This window comes from Martes martes, assembly GCF_963455335.1.
Source record: "Martes martes genome assembly, chromosome: 1".
Classification (NCBI taxonomy): domain Eukaryota; kingdom Metazoa; phylum Chordata; class Mammalia; order Carnivora; family Mustelidae; genus Martes; species Martes martes.
The window spans coordinates 111,565,981-111,591,090 of NC_137888.1; the positions used below are offsets into that span (position 1 = coordinate 111,565,981).

The 25,110-nt window shown below is 36.1% G+C and overlaps 1 protein-coding gene across 2 annotated transcripts in view; it reads left to right on the forward strand.

The window, feature by feature from the left end:
- Nucleotides 1–20,184, forward strand: part of CCDC50 (coiled-coil domain containing 50) — a 64,363-nt gene extending 44,179 nt beyond the window's left edge. The window contains exons 6-12 of one of the 2 annotated variants that reach the window (XM_080812788.1): nt 2,850–3,377; nt 10,175–10,290; nt 10,716–10,760; nt 10,862–10,966; nt 12,766–12,845; nt 17,946–18,052; nt 19,663–20,184. In XM_080812788.1, coding sequence (XP_080668914.1) covers nt 2,850–3,377; nt 10,175–10,290; nt 10,716–10,760; nt 10,862–10,966; nt 12,766–12,845; nt 17,946–18,052; nt 19,663–19,682 — 1,001 coding nt within the window. In that variant the 3' untranslated portion in view covers nt 19,683–20,184. The remainder of the gene's footprint in view (nt 1–2,849; nt 3,378–10,174; nt 10,291–10,715; nt 10,761–10,861; nt 10,967–12,765; nt 12,846–17,945; nt 18,053–19,662) is intronic. The other variant, XM_080812787.1, reaches the window with a different exon arrangement.
- The last annotated feature ends 4,926 nt before the right edge of the window (nt 20,185–25,110 follow it).

Sequence of the window (25,110 nt, forward strand, 5' to 3'; positions counted from 1 at the left end):
AGTGCTGTCATCCTCTAGGGCAGAAGACTATGTTAAGAATTCAGTGGTTTTTCTTAAAGTTAAAAAAAAAAAAATCGTGAAGTTGTGACCTCCTGAGCATATGCATATAAATATTAGAATTCCTCTTCAATTGTGTTGTTGCTGCAAGTTTATAGTTTGCTGAACATGTGTGATCCTCATTCATTTGCCTTTGAGTTGGACCAAGTTGAGTTCCATAGAAACCACATTATAATTCAGCTCATATGCACAAAGTGTAAAGTGTAATCCTTGTCCCTTTGCAGTGGTCTTTTCCCAACACATAGGGATATTATTTAATCGTACTTCTCTATCTTTATGTATACTATGATTTTTACCTCAATTACATAATAATTAAAGTAGACATTACAGAAGTGGTTTTCTTTTTAGCTTTTATTTTCTTAAGCTTAAATCTTAAAAATGATCATTTGTAGATTTTCTGCAAATTTGAAATGATCTAAAATGTATGTCAGATTTATATCAGCGGAGATGCTATGTCTTGTTCATTTGTGAATCCATGTTTTTCTTTCAAAGCCATACCTGTATCATAGGCATATGGATCATTTTTTTAAATCAGGCTTTTGGAGTCACAAGACCTTAGTTCAAGTTCCATCCCTTCCGTAGAACAATTGTAGTGTTGGGAAGTTATCTACTATAATCACAGTAAGCCTTTTTCTCAATGATAAAATGGAGATTTTAAAAATAAATCCTTCACGTGGATTTTGAGAAGATCAAATAATGTAATTTTGGTGAGGACTTAAACTCTTAAGTACTATTGTTTATGCATATATCAGTATTATGTGTATATAACAATATCTTGCATATCTATACAAAAATCATCTTATTTTGAAAGACAAACATGGAAGCACACAAATGTATATATATATATATGTGTATGTATGCATATAAATGTATATGCATTGGCTATAAGTAAGTTAATTATATTTGCCAAATAACCTAGTCTCAAGAAATATACAAGTCTCAGTCCTTAACCTGGATAGGGTTTCAAAGGATTCAAGCAGATTCCCCCACCTCAGTCTTTTTTCTTTCCGAGGTTTAAAGTTATCACAAGTGAACTAGACAGCATATATTTTTTCCTGTCAACTCTATGAAAATATAGTGACAGCTCTGTTCTAATTCTTGGAGCACACTTACCTAAAGTAGAAGTACTAATATTAGTTAACTTTTTAGAAAGAGTTAAAAACAACAACAAAACAATCATAGTCTCACATATCCATGTCAGAAACAAAGCCCTTCTTGTTTTGGGGGGCTGGAAGGCAGACTTCATTCATGCAGCTCTCTGTGGGAACACTGGTATTAACACTAAACCATTGTTCCCTGGATGTGGTCATCATTTAAGTAGCGAGTCAATATTATATTAATAATTCACAGCAGTAGTCAATTGATTCTTTCTCAATTGTCAAGATATACTTAAAATAATAGTTTGGTAAAAGAATAGATGCCTCTATCATAGAGAATAATTGTTCTCTTTCACTTTTATGTAAAAAATAAGTTTAATCAGTAGTTCTGTAGATAATTTTGTAAACTTTTTGGAAGACAGCTCTTAATTTAGATGTCATCTTTGAAGCAGATTTTCTTTTCTTCTGGAAGACTCAAGAGGAAATGATTAAGGTTTTGAGAACCCTTATGGCATCAATGATACATTTAGCGTGCCATCTCCCCTTCCTCTGTTCCTTTATTTGATTAGCAATAACAAACTTAAAAAAAAAGAAACAAAACCCCTAAAAATTAAGAAAATATATAGTTCATTATTTCCTCTATGTCCCATCAAATTGGGGTAGCTATTTCAAATGCAATTCAGCAAGTAGGTAATTTCAACAGGAAAGGTATCTTAGCTAATTTAGCAGTTTTCTGTGGAATTAGGATGTCTTTTTATTCCAGAATGTATTGAGTCTTAGAAAACATTAAATATGCCTTGCAAAGTGCACAGTAATATCTTTCCTTCATTTTCATAGTATGCTCCTGCCTCGGTGAGATCTAACAAAAGCTCCCCTCTATGTGCTATTTTGTGTTACATTTAGGGACTTATATAGTTAGCACACACTGTATTTTTAAACAAAGAATACAGTATTGACTCATTTTTTGAAATGAATACAGGGATGGAAGTGACTCCTTTTCCTGTATTCTGTTATGGCATCCCTTTTTAATTTTTTCCTTTGGCAAAGTTAAGGAAGTTTGGGAGCAGAGTTGTCTAAAAATAACAGGGTCATTTACTCACTTAAAATTGTCTATTCCATCCTCTTCCACATTGAACTGCATGGCTGGGAGAGAGTAGGGAAATACTAAAATCTGGGTCATTTCTCCAAATGAAATGGAAACTAGCAACATTCTGATAGAGATTTATTGTCATTTCCAATAAGAATATTTGAAAGTCTCTTCTGGAATGCTTAGTTATCACCAGGCTTAGTTGTTTTCTGTTTTATAAGACTCTCTCAATCCCTATTTTCTCCCCATAGTAGTTTCAAATTGGTTTTGTAAGTAGAATTTAACATTTAATGGCTGTGGTTTTTGTTACTGGCAAATATCAAAGTACTATACTAACTCCCTAATCATAATCAAGCTCTTCTTTCAGATTTATTTCACATAATTTTATTTTAGTCTTTTACGTTTTTGACTGAATACCCAGAATCCTTCATGTATACATGGACCATTCCAATAAATGCCTGTCCCCTATTTTCAGTTAAGTTGAAAAAGTAGTCTTCTCCATTTTAAAATACATTAAACTTGGGCCCTGTCTTTCCTGCATAGTGAGTTCATACTCTCATTAAGTTAACCTGCATTTCTATTTTTCACATCCCTCCACTTCCACTCAGACCAGCCACAGTCAAGGAGGGCAAGGGAAATGGGTTCTGGAGTCTCAAGGTCATGTAGACTCCAAAGTGATGGAAACACTGTGAAACAAAGGAACAAGAAACCCAAACATCCAGTGGAGAAGTTGGAAGAACTCGAAGATCATTGTTCATCAGGGAAATGTCTGTCAACCTATAGCTTGGGCAAAGTGAGGGCCGGTTCCCAAATTGACACTGAGCAGCGTGAAAGGAAACGGTCTGATCATGAGAGACTTCGGAGACCTCCACTTCCCAAGATCAGTGGTGAGGTGTTTCTGAGTACTGGATTTGATGATGGGGAGGCTAACAGTATCCATCGAACTTGGAATTGGGAGAAGCAGTCCAGACACCAAGACCAACTTTCACCCAAGTCTTCACAGAAAGCAGGGCTTCATTACAAGGAAGCTGTATATGGGAGGGACCATGGGAAAGGTGAGCACAGACAAAGGAAACACAGGCCCAGGACTCCTCCCTTCTCAGAGAGTGAGGAACAGCTCCAGCTCCGTGACACAGGTAATAAAGGACAGTCACCTTGAAAGTCCTGGTATCATGTATATGTATACAAGCGAATGTATTTAATAAGCATCTTAAGCAGCCTATTCTTTCTCTTTAGTTTATACTCATGGCTTTAAAATAAATCCTGGAGCCAAATATTATAAAAGGTATCTACTTAAAATCAAGTTTATAGTAAGAGGAAAAATATTCGTACCTTTCTCCTACTGCTATCTAAGAAAATACACCAGTTTCTTACAAAGGTCTTTTAGCCCCAGATTGCAGTGGAGGTGCCCGTCCCGGATACAGTTCTTCATTTGCCAAGACCGTATACTAGAGATCAGATACCAGATCAAAGCTCCTGAATTTCTGTTTGTAGGTAAGAGGTATTGACACTGTCTTCATAGTATTTGCCGAACTAGAAAACCAGTGAGGCTGGAAGTACCAGCTTCTCTTGGTCTCATCTTTCCCATTTGTAAAGTGAGAGATTGAATAGGCAGTCTGTTATAACAACATATTTCTAATTGTGGGCCTTGGGCTATTTTTGTCAGAATCAGCTGGACTGTTTCCTAAAGAGGCAGCTTTCTGGATCTCATATGATCATTTCTGTAGTTTCTCCTGGTGATGTGGATTTGTTTTTGACCTGTACTTAAAGTTCGAAGACCATTGCCTTAAGTTTCTTTCTAAGCTGTAACCATCTTCGACTCTAAGGCTGCAGTTGGTGTTCTGAAATGTCAGTATCGGGTATGTTCTATTCTTGGGGCTTGTTTGAAAATAGGTGAATGTTAGACTTGAGCCCCAAATTTTCTGGCATCTTTGAGGCTCTGACATCCTTTATTGACACAGTAATGGTTTTCTCTGTTCTTGTCTGGAAACTGCTGTGGTGATGTTTTCCTTGTGGCTGTACCACTACCAGTCATAATTAGGCCATACTCATCTCCCTCATTCCATTTTACTCTTCCTGAAGTTTTACAGAGACACGAGGGTTACTGGGGAGTTCCATGGAGGCATCTGTTCTTATTTTCTTCCTTCTCACTGCCCAGCCAACTACTTTTTCTGGGTCTGGAACTGGTTTCTAGGTTGCAGATTCAGGTTGACTTGGTAGGTTTCTTCTATCATGTTGTCTCTTCCTATGATGTTAGTCATTTAAGCTATTAAAAGACTTGGTCATAAAGAAAATGAAACTTCAGTTCAGCAACCACATTGAGTATCTGCTGAAAATATTCTGCCTTAGGCTTTATGTTTTGGGATATATGTTTGGATCTGAGCCCCAGAGGTATATAAGTCAAGCTAGAAAGTAGAATAAATGTAAACAATTACAAATTAGATATACTTTGAACAAAGAGCTATGTGGGAGTAGAGGGGGCAGTGATATGATCTCTCTATAATAAGTTACACTATCTATATCCAAATGTGGAAAGGTATGTTGGAGTCATAACATGGTGAAGGATTGCTCCTATCTCTACATTTCTGATTCTGTGATTCTGCTTCTTAAGTATGCTTTGAGAGCCAGTTAATCTTTATGGCTTTTCGTTATACTTGAGGCTTTCTTAAACAGGCTTAAGAAAGGTAAAACTAATATGAAATGAAACACTGATTCACAACCCTCCTACTGGAATTGTGGGTAAACTCCCTCTTCCCTGCTACCACACCCCCTTCACCCCTCAGTGGTTTAAAAAACAATGTGGCTAGGCAGGTACTAAAATGGCTACAGTGTAGCTGCTGATCTGTCATTCTATACTCAACTTTACAAATTTTACCTTCCTAGAGACTTGAGGTGTTTGATTTTGTGACCCCCTAGAATAGAAGATTACATTAAAATGCAATTATTAAATAATGGTGTCTATTCTTGTTTTTTAAAAGCACAGTTCTTAAAGTTATTAGCATAGGCCAAAGTTTTATTTAAGTTAGTAATGAAGAAACTACCAGGATGACAAAGAGTTAGTTCTAACAGAATTTGCATAGTCAGTTGAAAAAGGAATGCAAAATACAATTGCTAAATTAAATATAAGATTAGTTAACTTTCTAAAGGACTTTAAAACCCTATCTCCTTTGAGGGTAAGTTCTCTAATGAGCTTTTAAGTTATAACAGCTTATTACTTCCTGCTGGTTAACTTCCAGCCTCTCAGGACCATAAGACATTTATATCTTTCTGCTCTGACATTCCCTAAGCTTCAGACTGGCTTATTAAAAAATATTCTTGCATGATATTCAAGAATCTATCAGTCCGCATCTTACCTTATCCCAAATTTGGGATAAGTGTGTCTTCAGTATTAGTACTTCTAATAATTTTAGCTTATTGTGTGAGAATTTGAAGGTAAGCTTTATTTGTGTTTGTTCAGGGAGTTTCTTGTGTCCTAAACTGGAGAATGATGAACAAAAGACAAGCAAGAATTAGATTAAGAATTGAACGTGCAGGGGCACTTGGGTGGCTCAGTCAGTTAAGTGTCCAACTCTTGATTTTGACTGCGGTCATGATCTTAGGATCATGAGATTGAGTCTCCTTTCGGGCTCTGCACTGAGTATGGAGCCTGCTCAGAATTCTCTCTACCCTCCTCCCTCTCTCTCTCTCTGTCAAAGAAAAAATAAAAGAATGTGCCGCCATTAAGTATGGCTCACCTGATCTTTTTTTTTTTTTTTTAAGGAGTTTATTTATTTATTTATTTGAGAGTAAAAGAGAGCAGGGTGGGGGGACAGAGGGAGAAGCCAACTCTCCACTGAGCAAGGAGCTCAACTCGGGGCTTGATCCCAGGACCCTGGGATCATGACCTGAGCCTGAAGGCAGCTACTTAACTGACTGAGTCACCCAGGCAGCCCTCACCTGATCTTTTGGAAGCTAGTTTTTGGATTGTTAAGGCTACTGAGATAAGAGTAGCCATTCTGTTAATTTCCTTCAATTAACTGTGCTTTTAACATTTTTAAAACATCTCCGTTTTCTATAATGAAATTTATAGACTTCCAATGTAGTATCTGAAGTTCGTCTTAAATACTTAAAAAAGCTCTTTTTACTTCTGATACCAAGCATACTGCATGTAGTCACCAGTCCTGCCAGAAATCTAATATTGAGATTTTTTGCTTATGAGACATGTAAATTCCAATGACATATCAATAGTTCAAATAAACTGTTTCTCCACTAGATATTTGAGACTTAGAGAGATATTACCTCAAATGCTTATTAACTATTCTGTTCATTCATTCATGCATTCATTTATATTGAGGTATAATTAACAACTATATTAGTTTCAGGTGTACAGTGAAATGATTTGATATTTGTGTATATTGTAAAATGTGGATAAATTTGGTTAATATTCATCACCATATAGCGGCACAAATTTTTTTCTTGTGATGAGAACTTTTAAGATGTACTCTCTAAAAAAAAAAACACAGGTATTCTCTAACACCTTTCAAATATGCAGTACAGTATTATTAACAATAGTTAAACCGTAGTTACTTATTTTATAACTGGAAGTTTGTACCTTTTGACCCCCTTCAGCCATTTTGCCCATTCCTTACCCTCTGCCTCTGGCAACTCCCAGTCTGTTCTATGTATCTATGAGTGCTTTTCTTTTTTTATTTTATTTTTTTTTATGATTCTCTATAAAGTGAGGTCATAAAGTATTTGTTTCTTTCTGGCTGACTTAGTTCACTTAGCATAATGCTGTCAGGGTCCTTCCATGTTGTTGCAAATGGCTAGATGTTCTTTCTTATAACTGAATAATATTCCATTGTATATATACCATGTTTTCTTTATCTGTTCATATGTTGATGGACCCTTAGGTTGTTCCCATTCTTAGCTCTTGTAAATAATGCTATAGTGAACATGGGGGTACATATATCTTTTTGAGTTAGTGTTTTTGTTTCTTTCAGAAAAATATCCCAAAATGGAATTTACTGGATCACATGGTAGTCCTATTTTTAATATTTTGAGGAAGCTCCATACTGTTTTCCATAGTGGCTGTTCCAGTTTACATTCTCACCAACAGTGCACAAAGTGTTCCCTTTTCTCCACATCCTCACCAACACTCATTATTTCTTGTCTTTTTGATTAACAGCCATTCTAACAGGTGCGAAGTGAAATTTCATTGTGGTTTTGATTTGCATTTCCCTAATGATTAATGATGTGGAGCACCTTTTCATGTACCTGTTGGCCATCTATATGTCTTTGGAAAAATATTTATTCAGAATGTCTGCCCATTTTTAAGGCAGATTGTTTTTTTGCTATTGAGTTGGTTGAGTTCTTCATAGATTTTGGATAGTAATTTCTTACCAAATTTGTAAATATTTTCTCCCGTTCCATAGGTTATCTTTTCATTTTGTTAATGGTTTCCTTTGCTGTGTAGAAGCATTTCAGTTTGATGTAGTACCAGTTGTTTAGTTTTGGTCTTGTTGCTTTTACTTTTGGTGTCAAAAAAAAAAAAAAAATCATTTCTAAGAGCTTATGTTTTCTTTTTAGAGTTTTGTGGTTTCAGGTCTTATGTTCAGGTCTGTAATCCACTTGAGTTATTTATTTTTTTTAAGATTTTATTTATTTATTTGGCAGAGAGAGATCACAAGTAGGTAGAGAGGCAGGCAGAGAGAGAGAGAGGAAGCAGTCTCCCGGCTGAGCAGAGAGCCTGGTGTGGGGCTCGATCCTAAGACCCTGGGATCATGACCCAAGCCAAAGGCAGAGGCTTTAACCCATTGAGCCACCCAGCTACCCCCACTTGAGTTATTTTTTTATAGTATAAGTCCAGTTTCATTCTTTTGCATGTAGCTGTCCAGTTTTACCTACACCACTTACTGAAGAGACTGTATCTTCCCCATTGTATATTCTTGGCGTCCTTGTCATAGATTAATCGAACATATATGCATGGATTTATTTCTGGGCTCTCTATTCTGTTCCATTGACCTGTGTATCATTTTCTTTTAAACTGCCTGGAAGTGACAGTCTTACTACCCTGTCAAACCGATTAAGTTTGTTCATTTGACTATTTCACTTGAATGTCTTCTAAGTATCTTTGAAAGATATTAAGACAAAATGTTTTCTTAGTGAATTCTGTGGTGTAGAGTAAGAGTGGAGAGGGTTTAGTGTGTTAAAATCTGAACACATCCCACTCCGTTGTTTCTTTCACTGGTGGCAAAATGGAAGGAACAAGGCCTAACTGTAATCTTTGCTGTGAGACTCAGCTGCTTAGAGAAGTATCAGTTTCCTATAGATAGGAGAATAGTATCACAACCTCTTTTCCACTAACTTTGTCCAATTCCAGCTCCCTATCTAATTTCATTTATTTTCCCTGAAATACTGTTTTCCAGTTATGACCAAACTAATGATAACTCAGGGAGGTTTATATTTCATTTAAATATGGTTCACTCTTGGGAATATCTCTGTTTCCTGACTGTCCCAAACCACTCAGAAATCTGGTTTAAAGGCAGCCCAGCCCAGCCTAGCCCAGCAATATAAGATTCAGTAGCTCTAGAGATGATGAGAAGTTGAAGTGAATTCTGTATTCTGAATGAACAGGTGCTAATAGGCCTGAAGTTAAGAAATCCAGGTTTAATAGTCTGTATTTGTGGACAAGACAGATGAATACATGGCTTGTGGATTTACCACAAAGCTAGGTGTAAAGCTCTACAAAGAGAGACTTCTCCAGATAATTTAAATTTCTTCATGTGCCCAGAATTTAATTGTATTTTTTTCCATTACTTTTTGTCAAGTGCAGTGAGGCATTTTGATAAAATTTATTTTAATGTATGGTATAGTATACATACATATATATATATATATATATATATATATAGTATACTATATATTTATACTATATATATAGTATACTATATATATAGTATAAATATATAGTATACTATATATATATATATATATATATATATAGTATAATATACTAAACTAATAGTTTCAATGTCATTTTCAAGCAAGCATCAACTATTAGGATTAAAACAACCAAACTGCCGATGGCCAGATCTCATCCAAGCTACTTAAGTTAGAATCCTTGAATAATTGTAATTAATACAAGATACAAAGAGGGAAATATCTGCAATTTTGAAATAAACATTAGCAGTTACCACTTGATTAAAAGTTATAAAAGGATTATATGTTGTTTATAACATTTCAAAGTAAAATGCCAAAATTCCCCATCAGTCCCCCATGTTCCTTTTCCCTCAGAGGAATAGAAATCGAAGTCATTCATTATGTTCTCTGGTATTTCCCTTATGTTATATCTTCCCTAAAATTTAGCAACAACATTGAACTAATCAAAGCTACAGGAAGGATCTAAAGCAAGTGGCTTTGTTGACCATCAGAGCGGAAACTATGGTAGAGCCACTTGTGGGCTCACAGGTACTGTCACATAGCTCCCTGGTGAAACTGTTTCTGTTCCCCCTGAAGTAAAGTATGCAAGGCTGAGTTAAATAGAAGGAAGACCCTCATTTCCTCCAGTCTTGACTCCTCAGCCTCTTTAAAACTCCCGACTCTCTAACTCTCCTTACTCTATTTTTTTTTTAATTTCAGTGACTTCACCTTTTTTTCACTTGCTATTTTTGCAAAAGCCTCACTTACAGTTCATTGTGCGATTTTCTGCTGTTGAAGAAACTATGTGAAAGGGAGTTTTGCCTGGTGGTTTTGCGTGGGTAACTTTGTTTCAATGTGTGGATAATCTGCATTGCCACTTCTGTGCCTAGGGGAAAAAAATTATTTCACCTGCACCCTACACAGAATTCTGAAGTGGTGGCAGTGTTGTCAGTGTTAGATATTAAAGAACTTTAACTTTTGCATCTTTTCAGAAAACAAATGCAGTTTCCTTATTACACGGAGTTTTTTCTAGGAATGAAGCCAAGAGGGATGAAAGAAGCTGTCTCTACTCCCTCACGAGTGGCCCACAGAGATCAGGAATGGTATGATGCTGAAATTGCCAGAAAACTGCAAGAAGAAGAAATTTTGGTGAGTGAATTTTCACATAGAACTTTAGGTGATAATCACTAGGTTTTCTTGAATTGAAGCTTTCTTGAGATTATGTAATAGGCATAATGAACCTCTATGAGTTGAGAAGCTCGTACCTTTTTTATGGGTGGAAAAATCAAGACAATGGGAATAGATTGTTCAGTTTTACTTACTGAGTAAACATTAGCAACAGAATTCCATATCCCTATCTCTCTTTCATTGAGTCCTGATAATCCTTTAGTAATCTGGTGTGGAATTTGATAAAAATAGCCCCTGCTCTGGCTGGTGAAAGTATACTAACTAAACTTCAGGGATGTTGATTACAGCTGGTTTGAAATACCAGTTTATTTTTATGGAAGATTTTTAAAAATGGACAACACAGATTCTAATTAAATGAATCAATTTTGTGTATTTCTATACCATAGGCTACCCAGGTGGACATGAGAGCAGCTCAAGTAGCCCAGGATGAGGTGAGTTCATATTCATTTGGCCAGTACTCTTTAGAAATATCCCAGTAGTTTTTGCCCACAACTCTGCAGTCAATGAATGGTATTGACTGGATTTTGTTTAGGAAATCGCTAGACTTCTCATGGCTGAAGAAAAGAAAGCTTACAAGAAGGCCAAGGAGCGGGAGAAATCATCTTTGGACAAAAGGAAGCATGACCCTGATTGGAAGGTAAGTTCTGTTTATTGTTTCTCTGATTTTTGTAACGGAGACTCTACTTTTAGGGTAAGTTCTGCAACTGTATTTAGGGTTTACAAATTATTTGTATCGCATATATGGATCTAATTTGTAAAAGTGACTTCATTACAAAGAAACTTAATTCTTCAAAGTAACTGTGAAAAGATTACTGCTAAATTGAAAACTCATTCCACTGATTTTTAAGATCAGTTGAGGTGCAGGTGCCTCTGGTCATAAGCAACCTTAGTTTCACTAATATTTACCTTACAGGGGAAGGTAGTATTTTCTCATGCTTTCCTATTTCCCCAGTGGCCTTTTCTTTTTCTCTCTCTGCTTTCTCTGTGTGCTTATATTGTCCATCCGTGATCATGTACCCGTAATTTTTCTTTCCTCTGACATAACTTGATCCATGGCAAACCGACAGATACCACCAGCAACCATGGCTTAGGTCAGAATGTAGGAACCGTCTAGCATGAGCTTGGACTATTGTCTTTCCCTCATCAGTCAGAAACACTAGACAGAGTAGTGACTGCCGTTTCTTCGGCTGTAAAGTAATGTCATTGTTGTTCGTGGTGGTTGCAGGTCCAGGTTCACAGACATTACTCAGTAGTTACTGTGTGCAATGCACTGCTCTGCACTTAACAGGGAAGGGCAAACATACAGTTTCCTCATAATACTGTATAATGTAGGAGGGCAAACAGGACAATGTGGACCGCTAACAGATACAAGGTCAAGCTGGCTGAAGGAAGCAGAGTAGAAGAACAGCAGAGTTGCAGGGAGGAAGAATTCCCAAGGTAAAGGTTTTTCAGAGAGGGAGTTTGTGCTAGGCCTGAGAGGATTCAGCTCGGGTGTGTATCCATGCCATAGTGATGGTTAGCACTGTCCTCTCTCTCTCGAACAAATTCCTCCCTGGGTCTCTGGTTTCAGCACCGATTAGGAGGAAAAAGAAGACATAGAAACCATGATAACAGCATTGCTCTCCTGTTTTCTGTTGCTCAGTTATTCAGTTGTCAGTCTGAAAACAAATGAAAGCATTATTAATTATGTATAGGTCTCTCTTTCTTTTACCCTTTTAGTAATACAGGATTTTCCTAACAAATGTATTTCATTTTAGTAGAAGGGCTCCCAAATGCTTCTGCTATATAAGTTAAGCTACAAATAATTGCCCAGGAGTTACTTGGATTCTTTGTTAGCTCAACTGTGAAGAAGTAAGTATTTTTAAAAATCACAAATCAGGCAATAAAAGGGGAAGGCCACACTTCTAGCAAGTATCAAGACTTCTTTAGTTCCTAGATTCTGTAATTGGTGCTGGCATAGTTCTTCTGATAGAAAGGTTGAATTGAATGTTCCTTAGTTTTCTGGCTTGAAAATCACCATCCTCAAGTCACATGTTCAGAAATAAGTTTAAGAGCACAGACCTACATTCCACAGACTCGGGAAGTTCTTGTCAGCTGTTGTGCAGCTTTATGTTAATAATGGGTGACCAGGCACACTGCTGTCAGGGAGCATGTTGATGTGTAGTTAGCCCACTCATCTGGCTGCACTGACCACTTCCAGCATAGGTTTGTGACTATAGTTTTTTTTTTATCTGAGTCACAATATGTAAAAATATATTACTGTTGTTCATGTGAACGTAAGTAAGTTGAAATTGCTACAGTTTGATATGATTTAGATATTTTCTAAACCTAACAATCTTACCACTTGCTGTTTTCTATATGTATGTTTTTTCTTTTTCTTTTCTTTTCCTTTCTTTTTCTTTTCTCTTTTTTTTTTTTCTTTTTTCCTATCCTTAGCCAAAAACAACTAAATCGGCACACTCAAAGTCGAAAGAGAGTGATGACCCTCACCGTTCTAAGAATGACAGGCCAGCACGGTAAGATGCCACCTGAAAAGGAAAGTGAGGAACTTGACCTTGGGGTGAGTAAGGAGATGTGGATAGTCTGAGAAGAGTGTTCCTTGGAGAGGCGATCCAGAAATTGGCAGTTGTGAGGTGGTATCAAGTCTTGCAGGATTATTCTCAAACTTTGTTTCTTAAACAAACTTTCTTCCGATCAAGTCAAATCAGGAAGATCATAATTTTACAGAAACTAGGGTGTGTAAAGAATGATGTGTTTTTTGTTAGGACGAGTTCTTGTCTTTGGATTCACAGCCCTCAGCTAAGAAGGGATGAACTTAAACAATTTCCCAGTAAAATCTCAGCTTTTGAAGTTTTACTGAGTTTCATGGTCATACTGGTGTGTGCTTGATATTTGCACATGCTTAAGTTCATTTCTGCATGAGTCTCAAAGTCTTGGCACTTACTTGAGACATGGCAGACTATTCTAAATCCAACTAGATCAAATAGCTGTGGCTATAGTAGATGTACTTTTGGACTTCTCTCAAACAGCCTTGGGTCATAGTTCAAGGAGTAGTTGCTATCTTTCTGCCTCCTACCTCAAGTTAGCAATATTTAAGTCTCTGAGGAAGCACCCTTTTTTTGTTCTTTTTGTCCTTTATTGCTTCCTGTGGCTTTTCAAAAAAAACCTGATTGGAATAGAAAGAATATTATATACAGAAAGACAGAATTAACACTAAATTTCACATTTTGAAAATTCTTTTAAAACTTTGAATATTGGTCCTAATTATTAATATATGTATTGGCTTTTATCACATTGAAAAATATACACTGTTATTGCTACTCATTGCCCACACTTAAGCTGCTAGACTTTTTGACTTAAAGTGAATATGTTTAGTGTCCTTAAAAGGTCAAATTATTTTGGGATGTCTGGGTCTCTCAGTGAGTTAAACATCTGACTGTTGATCTCAGCTCAGGTCTTCATCTCAGGGTCATGAGTTAAGCCCCATGTTGGCTCTACACCCACCTACTTAAAAAAAAAAAAAAAAAAAGCTGTATTCTATTTTTAAAACCCATGGACTTTTAGAAGATAATATCCTTCAGAAAACTGCATCAGGTTTGTAAGGCTCTTAGGGCAACAGTAGTATATTCTATCAATTGTTTAAAGTTAGTTCTTCTTGTATCTTTTAAGTAAGCACATGCCAAAGTTGTTTTTTTTTAAATTTTTTTATTAACATATAATGTATTATTTGCCCCAGGGGTACAGGTCTGTGAATCGTCAGGCTTACACACTTCACAGCACTCACCATTGCACATACTCTTCCCAATGTCCATTACCCAACCACCCTCTCCATACTCCCCTCTCCCCGACAGCCAAAGGTTTTTTTAAGGCAGACTTCATTTTCATCGCTGCAATAGCCAAATAAAATAAGAAGTAATTAATGTCTTCTCAATAGGTAAATAAGTGTAGTTTATTATGTTTTCTTTAGTCAACTGAATTAAAACATCTTATGGGTTTTTCTGTAGTCTCCTAAATTTTGGGCCACTTTAAACACTAATAATTTTGACATCAGATATGATAGACCAGTCTGGAATGTCTATTTAAAAAGATGTATTAAAGTTGAAAACAAGTTTCTGAAATGTAAGTTACTTTAAAAATATTTGGTATATTGAAGATGAATAAACAAATGATCCAGTATTAAAAATGGCTATTTTAAATGAGTGAAAGTGACCTATGACTGGTAGAACTGAAGTCTTTTATTGACTTGAAGGGAACATTTGTCTTTAAGTGTCAGTTATAGAAAGATCATATGTATAGATATAGATCTAAATATAGGTGACAAAATAAAAATGAGAATTTTATGAAATTTGTATTTCATAGTTAAAAAGTAAGCCTCTTACCACAGATCTTGTACAACTACTATTAGAATATATGCTTTCTGGTTAGTCTTTGGTTTCCTCTTTCACGTTTTCTGTTTCCTCCTTCACGTTTAAGAATGGTGGATTTACTTCTCTGTACAGAAAGAGCTGGATTTAAGGATCATGGAGCATCCTAGGTCTAGAAGTTTACTTCAGTGTAGTGATAATAGTAGTAGAGGGAAAACAAATTATCATGAGAGCTTGTAACATTCATGGTCCAAAATCAGTTTCTTTGTCCATTACAAGATTTTCTACCCTCTCTAAGGAAATACAAAGTTGGCGATCTGACTTAATTTAGACACTTTATAACTGAGAAAAGTTTCAGCCAAGTTACAAAATCTTTTAAAGTGTAGTATTTTATACTCATCTTACTCCTGGTATTTTATTTGCATTCTTCCCTTAGAAAAACATAAGCATTTTAAAAATCTCATTTAGTTCCTAGAGCATTCTTATGAGTATGAAATATATTTATCTCTACTTAGTCATTCATCAGATATTTGTTGAGTGTCCTAATAATTGCCCATAGTTAGAGTAAGCAGCATTTAACAAGAAAGAACTGTTTTTTGTTCTGATGAAATGTATCATCTAAACAATAGTATAAATATTACCATGTTAAATGCTTTGGATGAAAAGTGCATGGTATTATAAGAGAATAAGGAGTCTGGGTATCTTGGAGGGCCTCTTAAAGAAATGACTTATTTAATTTAATTTTATTTATTTGAAAGAGAGAGCATGAGTGGGGGTATGGGTGGGGAGAGAGAGAGAGAGAGGGAGAAGCAGACTCCACTGAGCAGGGAGCCTTACTTGGGACTTGATCCCAGGACTCTGTCATCATAACCTGAGCCAAAACCAAGAGTTGGATGCGTAACAGGCTGAGCCACCCAGGCGCCTGAAGAAATGATTTTTGAGTGAATTCTGAAAGGTATTTGACTGTCTTTCTGACTTAAACATTTAAATTATTTTGTGAGAACAGTAGGAAACAGTTTTCCTAATACTTCTAAAATTATGAAACAGACTGTTGGTTAGCAAGCTTTTCCTGATTTTGAATATGAATATCCTTAGCTTTAAAACAGCTGTCTCCAGTGCAGCAAATAGCTTGATAGGACTACTGGAAGCCATAAGCCAAGATTTGTTTGGTGTGTGATAAAAAACTGGGCAGACATAGGGTACCTGGGCCGCTTAGTCAGTTAAGCCGTGGACTCTTGGTTCTGCATTGAGTGGGGAGTCTGTTTGAGACTCTGTCTCTCCCTCTCCTGCCCTTCCCCTGCTTGTGTGCATGTGTTCTGTTCCTCTCTAAAATCTTAAACAACAACAACAGCAACAACAACAACAACAAAAACCAGAAAACAAACTAAGCAGACAGGATACGAAGAAAACTGAGAGCATTCTAGGTTGATTTGTTTAGCCCGTGGAGACCCTAGGGGATTTGTGGAATTTCTGTGAGTTGTTTCACACGTTAGCATCCTTTTCCTTGATAGGTTGATGGTGAGGCAGTAATCATGGGTTTTTGTTTGTTGTGTTTTTTGTTTTGTTTTGTTTTGAGAGTTCCACTTGGCTTTTTTTTTCTGGGTTTTGATCACCTAATATGAGAGTTTAATGGAGGAGTGAAGATGAGGCCCTGCCATCCTGATTACCGGTACCGTTTCCTTGGGCCTAAGCTACTTCTTGAACCACTTTTCTTTTTGAAGTTGAGTTTCTTAATTCTAGAGTCTGATCGTTTGTCCCAACTCTTCCTGCTAACTCCTAACACTACTTTTTAAGGTATATGTTATAAATGTTAGTCAATAATGAAAGAAAAACACTGTGTTTAATTTCTAGTATTTGAAAACAAGTAGTTCAAAGTGAAAAATAAGAAAAAAAAATACCGTATCATTTTATGCTCACATTGTATTATATATTAGTTATATATGTAGAACAAAAGCATGAAAATATAAAAATATAAGCCAAATACCATTTGAAAGTATAAGATACATATGTGTGTGTGTGTGTATAGTCTTGAATGCAGATACTACTGCTGATAAAAATACACACGTGTGTAGCACAGCGGAGTGTAGTGAAGAGCACACTGATTTTGAAGAGGAGTTGAGTTTGAGCCCCACCCCTGCCATTTAACAACAGCTTGGACAGATCACTTGCCTCATCTAACCCAATGTAACTCTGAAGTATGTGTGTGTTAGCTGCCCTGCAGACTGGTCCTGAAAGTTCATTGAGATCATCTGAGGAGAGCCCATAGCACGGTCCTCAAGCTTACATCCTGTGCTGACCTGTGGCAGACTCCAAATACCCAGAGATCTGCTGCTTAGAGACCAAGGGAGAAATTTAAAATCACTTGTCTTTATTCTTGCATGACAGAGCCGTTTGTATCAAATTCATCATACCTTTCTGAACTGCAGTATATTCATGCCTTCCAGATTGCATATGTGGTTACAAACAACGTCCTTCAGCGTGCTCATTTATTTGACATACTCTGTTACCTCTTCTGGTTCCATGCTCTAGTGCAGCATTTAATACACCTCTGATAAACAACCAAAAAAAGGAGAGATTTTGTTCCTCATCTTCATCAATGCCAAGTGTTTGCAAAAAAAAAAAATCTGATGATTTTAAAATAATTAGTTTTGGAGTAATAAAAATTCCCCAGTGTTTTTACATTTTGTCTCCTTTTGACATGAAAAGTTGCCAGTGTGTGACTGTCCTTTCCTTCTCTAAGCTCTGCTTTGCCACCTAGTGGACTGAGGAACTTTGCTCTAGATTTTATAAGCTGAGCCATGTCCTCGCCCTCCCCTTTCCTTTTTTCCTGTCCTCCCTCCTGACCTGCCACCCTCACCCTCTCTTTTTCTTTCTTCCTTGTTTAACTTTATTACTTCCCTTCTATCCTTTGCTTTTTTCTTCTTAAAATCTACCAAAACAAAGTCAATTTCTCAATGGCAGTGGTCATACATCTCATTAATGTTTTTTCTGTCGTCCTTAGCACAATGCCTCCTACATATTAGGTGCTCAGAAAATATTTGTTTTTATTGAATTATGTATATCAAAAGAAAGGAACAGTAAGATAAAATAATTTATTCAAGGTTATGCAACAGGCAAGGAACTAAGATGAGAATTCTACTATGTTGTGGCTTTGCATTTCTACTGAAATGTTTTTACCATGTATTCCAATGAGAGGTGGAGTTGTAGTCACCACTAATTAGAGTATCTCTTTAAATTCGGACTTCCCTTCAGGCCACCACCACCTATCATGACGGATGCTGAAGATTTGGATTACACTCATTTTACAAACCAGCATAATTCCACGCGTCATTTTTCAAAATCAGAATCCTCTCATAAAGGTAAGAAAAACATATGTGATCAAGCTTGGATTTTTTTTTTTTTTTTTTTTTTTTTTTTTTTTTTTTTTTAACAATCCTCATGGTATGGTGGAAAAATCAAATGATGTCTTATAGATTGCTAGAGTGGCAGAATAAGTTATCCTGCCTTTTGGAACATCATTATAGTATTCTTCATTTGTTAAAAAATATAGAAGATAAAACAGAAAACAAAACACCCTAACTTGAATGCCAGATTGTCTATGTATGTGCATTTTCCTGTAGGGAGAATTTGTAGCTTTTATCAGATTGTTAAAGGGTGACTGTAAACAAAACAAAGAGCAAAGGGAAAAGAAAAAAAAAAGAGAGAGAGAAACCAAGAAAAACAGACTCTTAACTGCAGAGGACAAAGTGATGGTTATCAGAAAGGAGGGGCAAAGGGAGGATGGGTGGAATAGGAGATTGGGGTTAAGGAGGCACTTGTGATGAGCACTAGGGGCTGTGTGGGAAGTGTTGAATCACTATATTGTGCACCTGAAACTAATATTACAAGGTATGTTAACTAACTGGAATTTAATAAAAAGTTAAAAAAAGGAAAGAAATTAAAATTAATAAAGTACACACATATATATACAGTTCACACAAAACTTCTGTCACACAAAAGAAAATCTGGGCAAAGGAAATGAAAGAATATGAAGTCTAAGTTGGACCAGATCTTTATTTTATTTATTTATTTATTTATTTATTTATTTATTTATGTTTGTGCCAAATCTTTAAAAAGAAAAGAATGGTTGCATGTAGCTGTTCTTCCAAGCATACACATTCACTTATGTGTACTTTTATGATACACATAAAATGAAATAATGAAAAGGTGGTAATTCTTATATTAATTTTCTCATCTAAAAATGGAAGTGATTTTAATAGTGTCAGTGTTGTCAGGATCATATAAATAAAATACATGAAAGCACATTGCAATAGTCTTTATAAATATTAGGTCCTGTAAATTGATAACCTGTTATTTGGTACAGCTTTTGAAGATTTCTTAGGTCACGTTTTTATTATCCTTTTACAAATCTAATGGTCATGCCTTCCCAAACTTCTCTAATTTTTTTTTCCCCCCTGTGGTCATCACAAAATACCAGTATACAGGTGCTGCTCCAGACTAATTAAATGAGAATTTCTGGGGCAGGAAGTTGCCAAGCATTTATATCTTTTTAGAAAGCTCTCCTTACCCCAGTCCTCTCCATTCAGACATTCATACAGTGTTGATCAGACAAAGGACATTATGTAAAAGGTAGAATTAGTTGGACATTACCAAAACAACCCCATACACTTTAATTTCCATCCGTTGGTGGACTTTCCAACATGGCTGGCTTAACTGGAAGTAGCTCATGATTTTTTTTCACCTCAAATTAATGCACTACTTTTTAGGGGAGGTCTTTCTATCTTTGACATACATTTGATACACAATACTAAAATAACACATTGACTCTGTATGTAAATATTTTACAATCAAGAACAAAGAAGACATGCATAGAAATGAAGATAAGTGATTTTGCCTGAACAGGGAGAAAGCAGAGCATTTCCGAGGTTTTTTCCTTAATGGTGTTTCTTCTTTTTTTCTCCTTTCCAAGGTTTCCATCATAAGCAGTAAAACCTTAGGAATCTGCCTTGAGAACGGACTCACTGTAGCAAACATTACTGGATGATACAGAATGCGTTCCACACTCATTTTTTTTCCTCCTGTGTTTGTATTCCTGGGATTTATCTTCAAATATTCTGACCATAAATAATTTTAATTCATTTAAAATGTTTGGTTATTCCTGATCACTTGGGCAGTACAGGAAAATCTAGCTTCTGAATATTGGCCACCTCTCTGCTACATATGCTTCCTGGGATATAATATCTAAAAGCTCTGTGAAATGTCATTTTTGTTAGGTATGGAGTACTGGTATCTAGAGACTAGGCTTTATTTAGCAGTTAGAATTTTGTGGAGATTATGATCAGAATAAAACATAATGTCTGGAAGCAATACAGAATAAAAGAATATAAGAAATAGCTTTTTTCGTGCATTAGTGTATGGTATATTAAAGAACCTTTTACTTTTTGTATTCTTCAGGAAAATTAAAAAAAAAAATCACAACCATAAAGTATTTAAAAAAAAAAAAAAGAAAGAAAACCTGGAACAGTTGGAACATGTTATGTTGACCACCAGGACTGTAGCAGTTTTGGCATATCCTTATAAGCTGTCCTGGGAGAATTGGCCCAGATGTCATTCTCTGACACTTTCCCTCTGCTTCTGCTTAATAGCAAGTCTTTATGATGAGGCCTCTGGGCATTGGGCTATTTATTAGTATTTATTGGCAAAAGTTTAATTCTATGAAATATTAACTCAGGTCTGTGCAAAGTCAGCTGAAAGTGAAAAAGTGAAAAAAGGGTTGTATCCCTTCTCTTCTTTTACATTTACATATAGAACCTAGGGAAGTAGAATTGGAAAGATTTTTTTGTAAGTGGTGATGCCGTCATTCTCTCTGGACATAGATTGATAAGTTTTCCACTTGCTTAAAAAACAATGGTATTTGTTGGCAACCACTCAGAGAGTATTTTATCTATCAGTCAGTAGTCAGATTAACTCAACGTGAAGTTGAATTGGATACAGTGATTCTTTATCCAGGTATTTAGCTCCACATATTTGGTAGTGATTCATGGCATTGGATTCCTTTGTACAGGACCTTTAAAGCCTTCTTTGAGAAACCTAGTCTTTGTTCAGCTTCTAACCTTGTGGAAATGCTTATTTCCCCGTACTAGTTAGTTAAAATAAATGGCAATCATGGTGTGTATATATATATAGATATGTACATATCTATCTATCTATATATATATATAAAATTTTCCTTCAGCTTAACTTTTCCATTATTTTTCATTATATGAATCTGACATTTTTGACATTCCACTATAGTGTTTGTTCAGGAAAGAAATATGGAGATGACTAGGGGAAAAAGTGGTTAATCCATTCTTTTCCCACTGGAAACTGCCTATTTTTTGCCTTATCTTTCCGGATAGTCTTTCAAGTCAGGCAATATTCAGGAAGCTGTTTAGAATTCTGAGTGGATTTGGGTCCTTTCATTTTGAAAAAGATCTTTAGTTCAAAAAGTTTTCGGATTGCAGAAGTTTGGGTGAAAGGTAGCTAAGAATCAAGTTTAGGGAAATGATAATCTAGAAAGAAACACTAAAGTATGAGTCATTTTCAAGAAATGGGGAAAGAGAAAAACAAATAGGACTTTGAATGACCCTGATGAAATGAACGAAGCAGTCTTCAATTCAGTAAGCAAGGGCAGATGAAATGGGGGTCCTAGCCTTAGTCAAATTCTAGAGGGTGCTTTCAGTATCCAAAACTTAGGCTTTGTTGACTTCTTTTTTTTTTTTTTTTTTTATTTATTTATTTGTTAGAGAGCGAGCGAGCGAGCACAGGCAGAGGCAGAGGGAGAAGCAAGCTCCCCGCCGAGCAAGGAGCCCGATGTGGGACTCGATCCCTGGACGCTGGGATCATGACCTGAGCCGAAGGCAGCCGCTTTACCAACTGAGCCACTCAGGCGTCCCAGGCTTTGTTGACTTCTATTAATGCTGTATTTTTCTTTGTCTGCCCTGTGATTTTGTTTCATGTTTTATAAAAAGTGTTTTTTTTTTTTTTTTTTGTGGCAACTTCTAAGAAAAGAAAACACAATGTATTTTTATTTTGATAGGCAAATGGGCAACATCATTTGCCATATTTTTATTTCATAAATGTTTATTTTTCTATCTCATACAATGATCAGATTTACTTTAGGAATTCTGCATTTGTCTTGCTTCTTATGTACTCTAGCCAATCATATTTATTACTGTAAAATGCTGTCTGGAGATATTTTCATTCAGAAAAATGTTAGGCCACTTAACACTTAACCCTTGGATGTTAGTGTTTCAGCTGTCTTAGTGCCCAGAGGTGATAATTCCCTTTGACACCTAACTCAACATCTGTATTGAAAATTTGTTAACTTTTTTTTTAGGTTTTTAAAAAATTAGAATTTTAAAATATTTTTTATTTTTTTGTAAAGCAAACACTTTTAAAGAGTATCAGAGTAATTCTTTTCTTATTAGTTAAATCCTCTTATTCTCATTCAAATATTATTATCTTTAAGATTATATATCTTTAAGATTAATTATTACCTTTGACTATAGACGTAACTAACAACTATATTAAAAGGAACTGCCAAACATTCTTCACTGTGTTCTCTGCTTTTCACTTTGTTATATTTATATAAATATGGAAACATTTTGTTCCTCTTTCTACCACTGGACCACACGCAATTTTAATTTTTAGGCCCACAGTGTATTATGCTTTAATGTGGTGATGTAAACTAATATGCTGGCCTTGGAAATCTGTTTCTGTACTTCTTTTTCCTGGAGGCCCCATTAACACTGGTATTGCTGAATGAGCACGGTATGTTATGGAGCCTTATCATAAGGCTACTGGATGTGTATACCCTCTTCCCCCAACCTAACTTTTTGTAATTCATTGCCTGGAAGCAAAGTCAGACAAGGGTCAGATTAAATGTTCTGAGTTGAAGAAATTTGTATTGTGAAACTGTTGTTAGACATAATTATTTTACAGGAGACTGGACAGTTGCTACATATGCTTCAAAAGAACATTGAGATTTTTAGAAAGTGACTTTGCATACCTTTGAATTACTTTTTCTCAAGTGACTTTACAACAACCAGCAACAGACTAATGAACTGCAAAAAAGACTTCACAGTTTTTAATCATAGAGAAACATCTAAATTAGAAAAGAAAGATATGGATAGATATTTCCCAGGAGGAAAACCTTTTCAGATTTTCAGTGGCCACTTGGATCTCAATCAACATAGTCCAAGGTGTGTGACCTTGGGCCTTGTGTTCCCCTGAACTCTAGAAAATTGTGAACTGGATCCATTTTCCCCTTTTCTTCTCTACTGTGGTCTGCAGCCAAACTGGATGGTGACTAAATTCATTGCTGACTCTGTCCACACCTTTCCATCGATGTCAGGACTTTTCAGTATAAATATAGTTAACTTTTAATGGATAATTATTTTTCCTCAATACTGTCAAATACTCTCTAATTTTTGTGTTGTGCCAAATTGTTCTTTGGAAACACCTGCTATATAATATGGTGCATTCAGTTTACCACATCTGTGGTTAACATTTTAGGGCCTTGATTTTTAATGGGTGTTGCCTTTGTATAAAAATCACTTCGGGGAATATCAGGATTATTCATTGATTCAGTGATGGTTATCTTGAAAGGTAACTGGTGACTGGATATAAGATCTTCCCTCTAAATAAAGGGAGTGAGACCCCAGTGTAATCAGCTTTCCAAGGGACTGAGAACAGAATAGAAAGAATAGAACTGGCACTGAAAGGCTTTTTTCCCTTTTGAGAAAACAGTATTTCTGTGAAAGGGAACACCATTCAGGTTGATTTCACCAGAGGTAGTGTGCCATATTCTTATAATGCTGGCTTTTTAGAAACAATCATAAAATCACCAAAACCTGTTCTTTCGGCCAAAAGGAAAAAAACAGACTTTTAAAGTACTTTGTCCCTTACTTACTGCTCATAGTTAGAGAAATGACTAGCTAAAATGGTGCCAATTTCTCCTCACATCTGGTGGTATCTGTGAGTCTTAAAGCTGAAACTGCTTAGCTTCCTGTTGATAAAATCCCGTTTTTCTCCTTTAGCTTGTAACAGGGACTGTGGTCAGGAGGAGCGAACTGGAGACTGTCCTGATAATGCTGCATGGGGCACAGTGTCATCCAGATTCCTGGTCAAAGAATCTCCTTTACCCCTGAAGATACTAAGGGTTACTAAAGGGAAAGTCAAGGCTGTTGTTGCTCCTGCCATTTAATTATTGGAAATGCTGAAATTTACTTCCAGAGAAGTAAAAAAGGAAGGGGTAAACTGGGAAATTTTTACTTCTTACAGAGTCACTTTTCTGATGAGGCTTGCCTTTTTGCCAGCAGTGTCTCAAGGAGCAGTATTGCCTTAAGTTAGTTTGATTCTGACCAAGGTCAGAGTACTGTACTTCCAATATGTGAATGACCGTCAACTCTCCTTTGAGATCTGAAATTCACAGGTGATCCGCAAACATCCTTGCCATCAGAAACTCTGGATTTCCCCCCACTGAGCTATTTGTGACCTATGTACTGATGGATACATCACTTCATTGAGTTGCCTCTCAGTCTGTGAATGAGCAGTGGCATGACCAAAACAGGCTGGTGGAAGGAGAGTGAGAGTTTCCTCATCAGATTCTCCAAGTTGTTCTGTGTAATTGAGAGTTGACTGTCTTTCTGTTATATGGTATGTAGAAGATACTTCCAAAGGTTGTATTGTGTAGCGAAGTCAATTATTACTGTTTTGTGAGGATTTCACCAACACTCTTGTGTTTTTAAATGCGTACCATTGACCAAAAGAAAAAAAAAAGAGAAAACCAAACAAAACAGAGACATTTACTTGAAATGGGAGCTCCTTTGACATGAAGAGTGTTTCTATTTTATTACTTTTAGGAGAAAACTAACCAGGAAAACTTTTGCTGGTAAGGAAGACACCAGAGTGTTTTTGTAAGGTTGTGTTTGATGCCATAAATTGACAGAATCATCTAAGTAATTGTGTTGATTTGTTGGAAATATCTAGTACTAGAAACCATCTTCTTCCCTTCTATATTTGTGAATACTGCCTAGAAACATGTTCCTAATGCATTTCATATGCTGCTGTTTATTCTCAGCGAACTAGAGGATGGTTTTCTCCTTTTGAATAACTCTTGATAGCATAGTGAACCAGCATTGTGCTGGTTTCAGCATTTCAGATGAGGACAGAATTAATTGTGCATCTTAGTTAGTGCCCCATTATTCATTGCTGAGGTTCATATATAAAGAACAGGAGACTTGAAAGACAGGGTTTTTGAGGGACATGTCCTTCACAAAAGAGCAAGGACTAAGAGCAGCTAAAGACAGCTAAGAGAATATACCATTACACATTGCATACTTAGGCTGTATTTTTGTTGCACTGAATTTCAGAC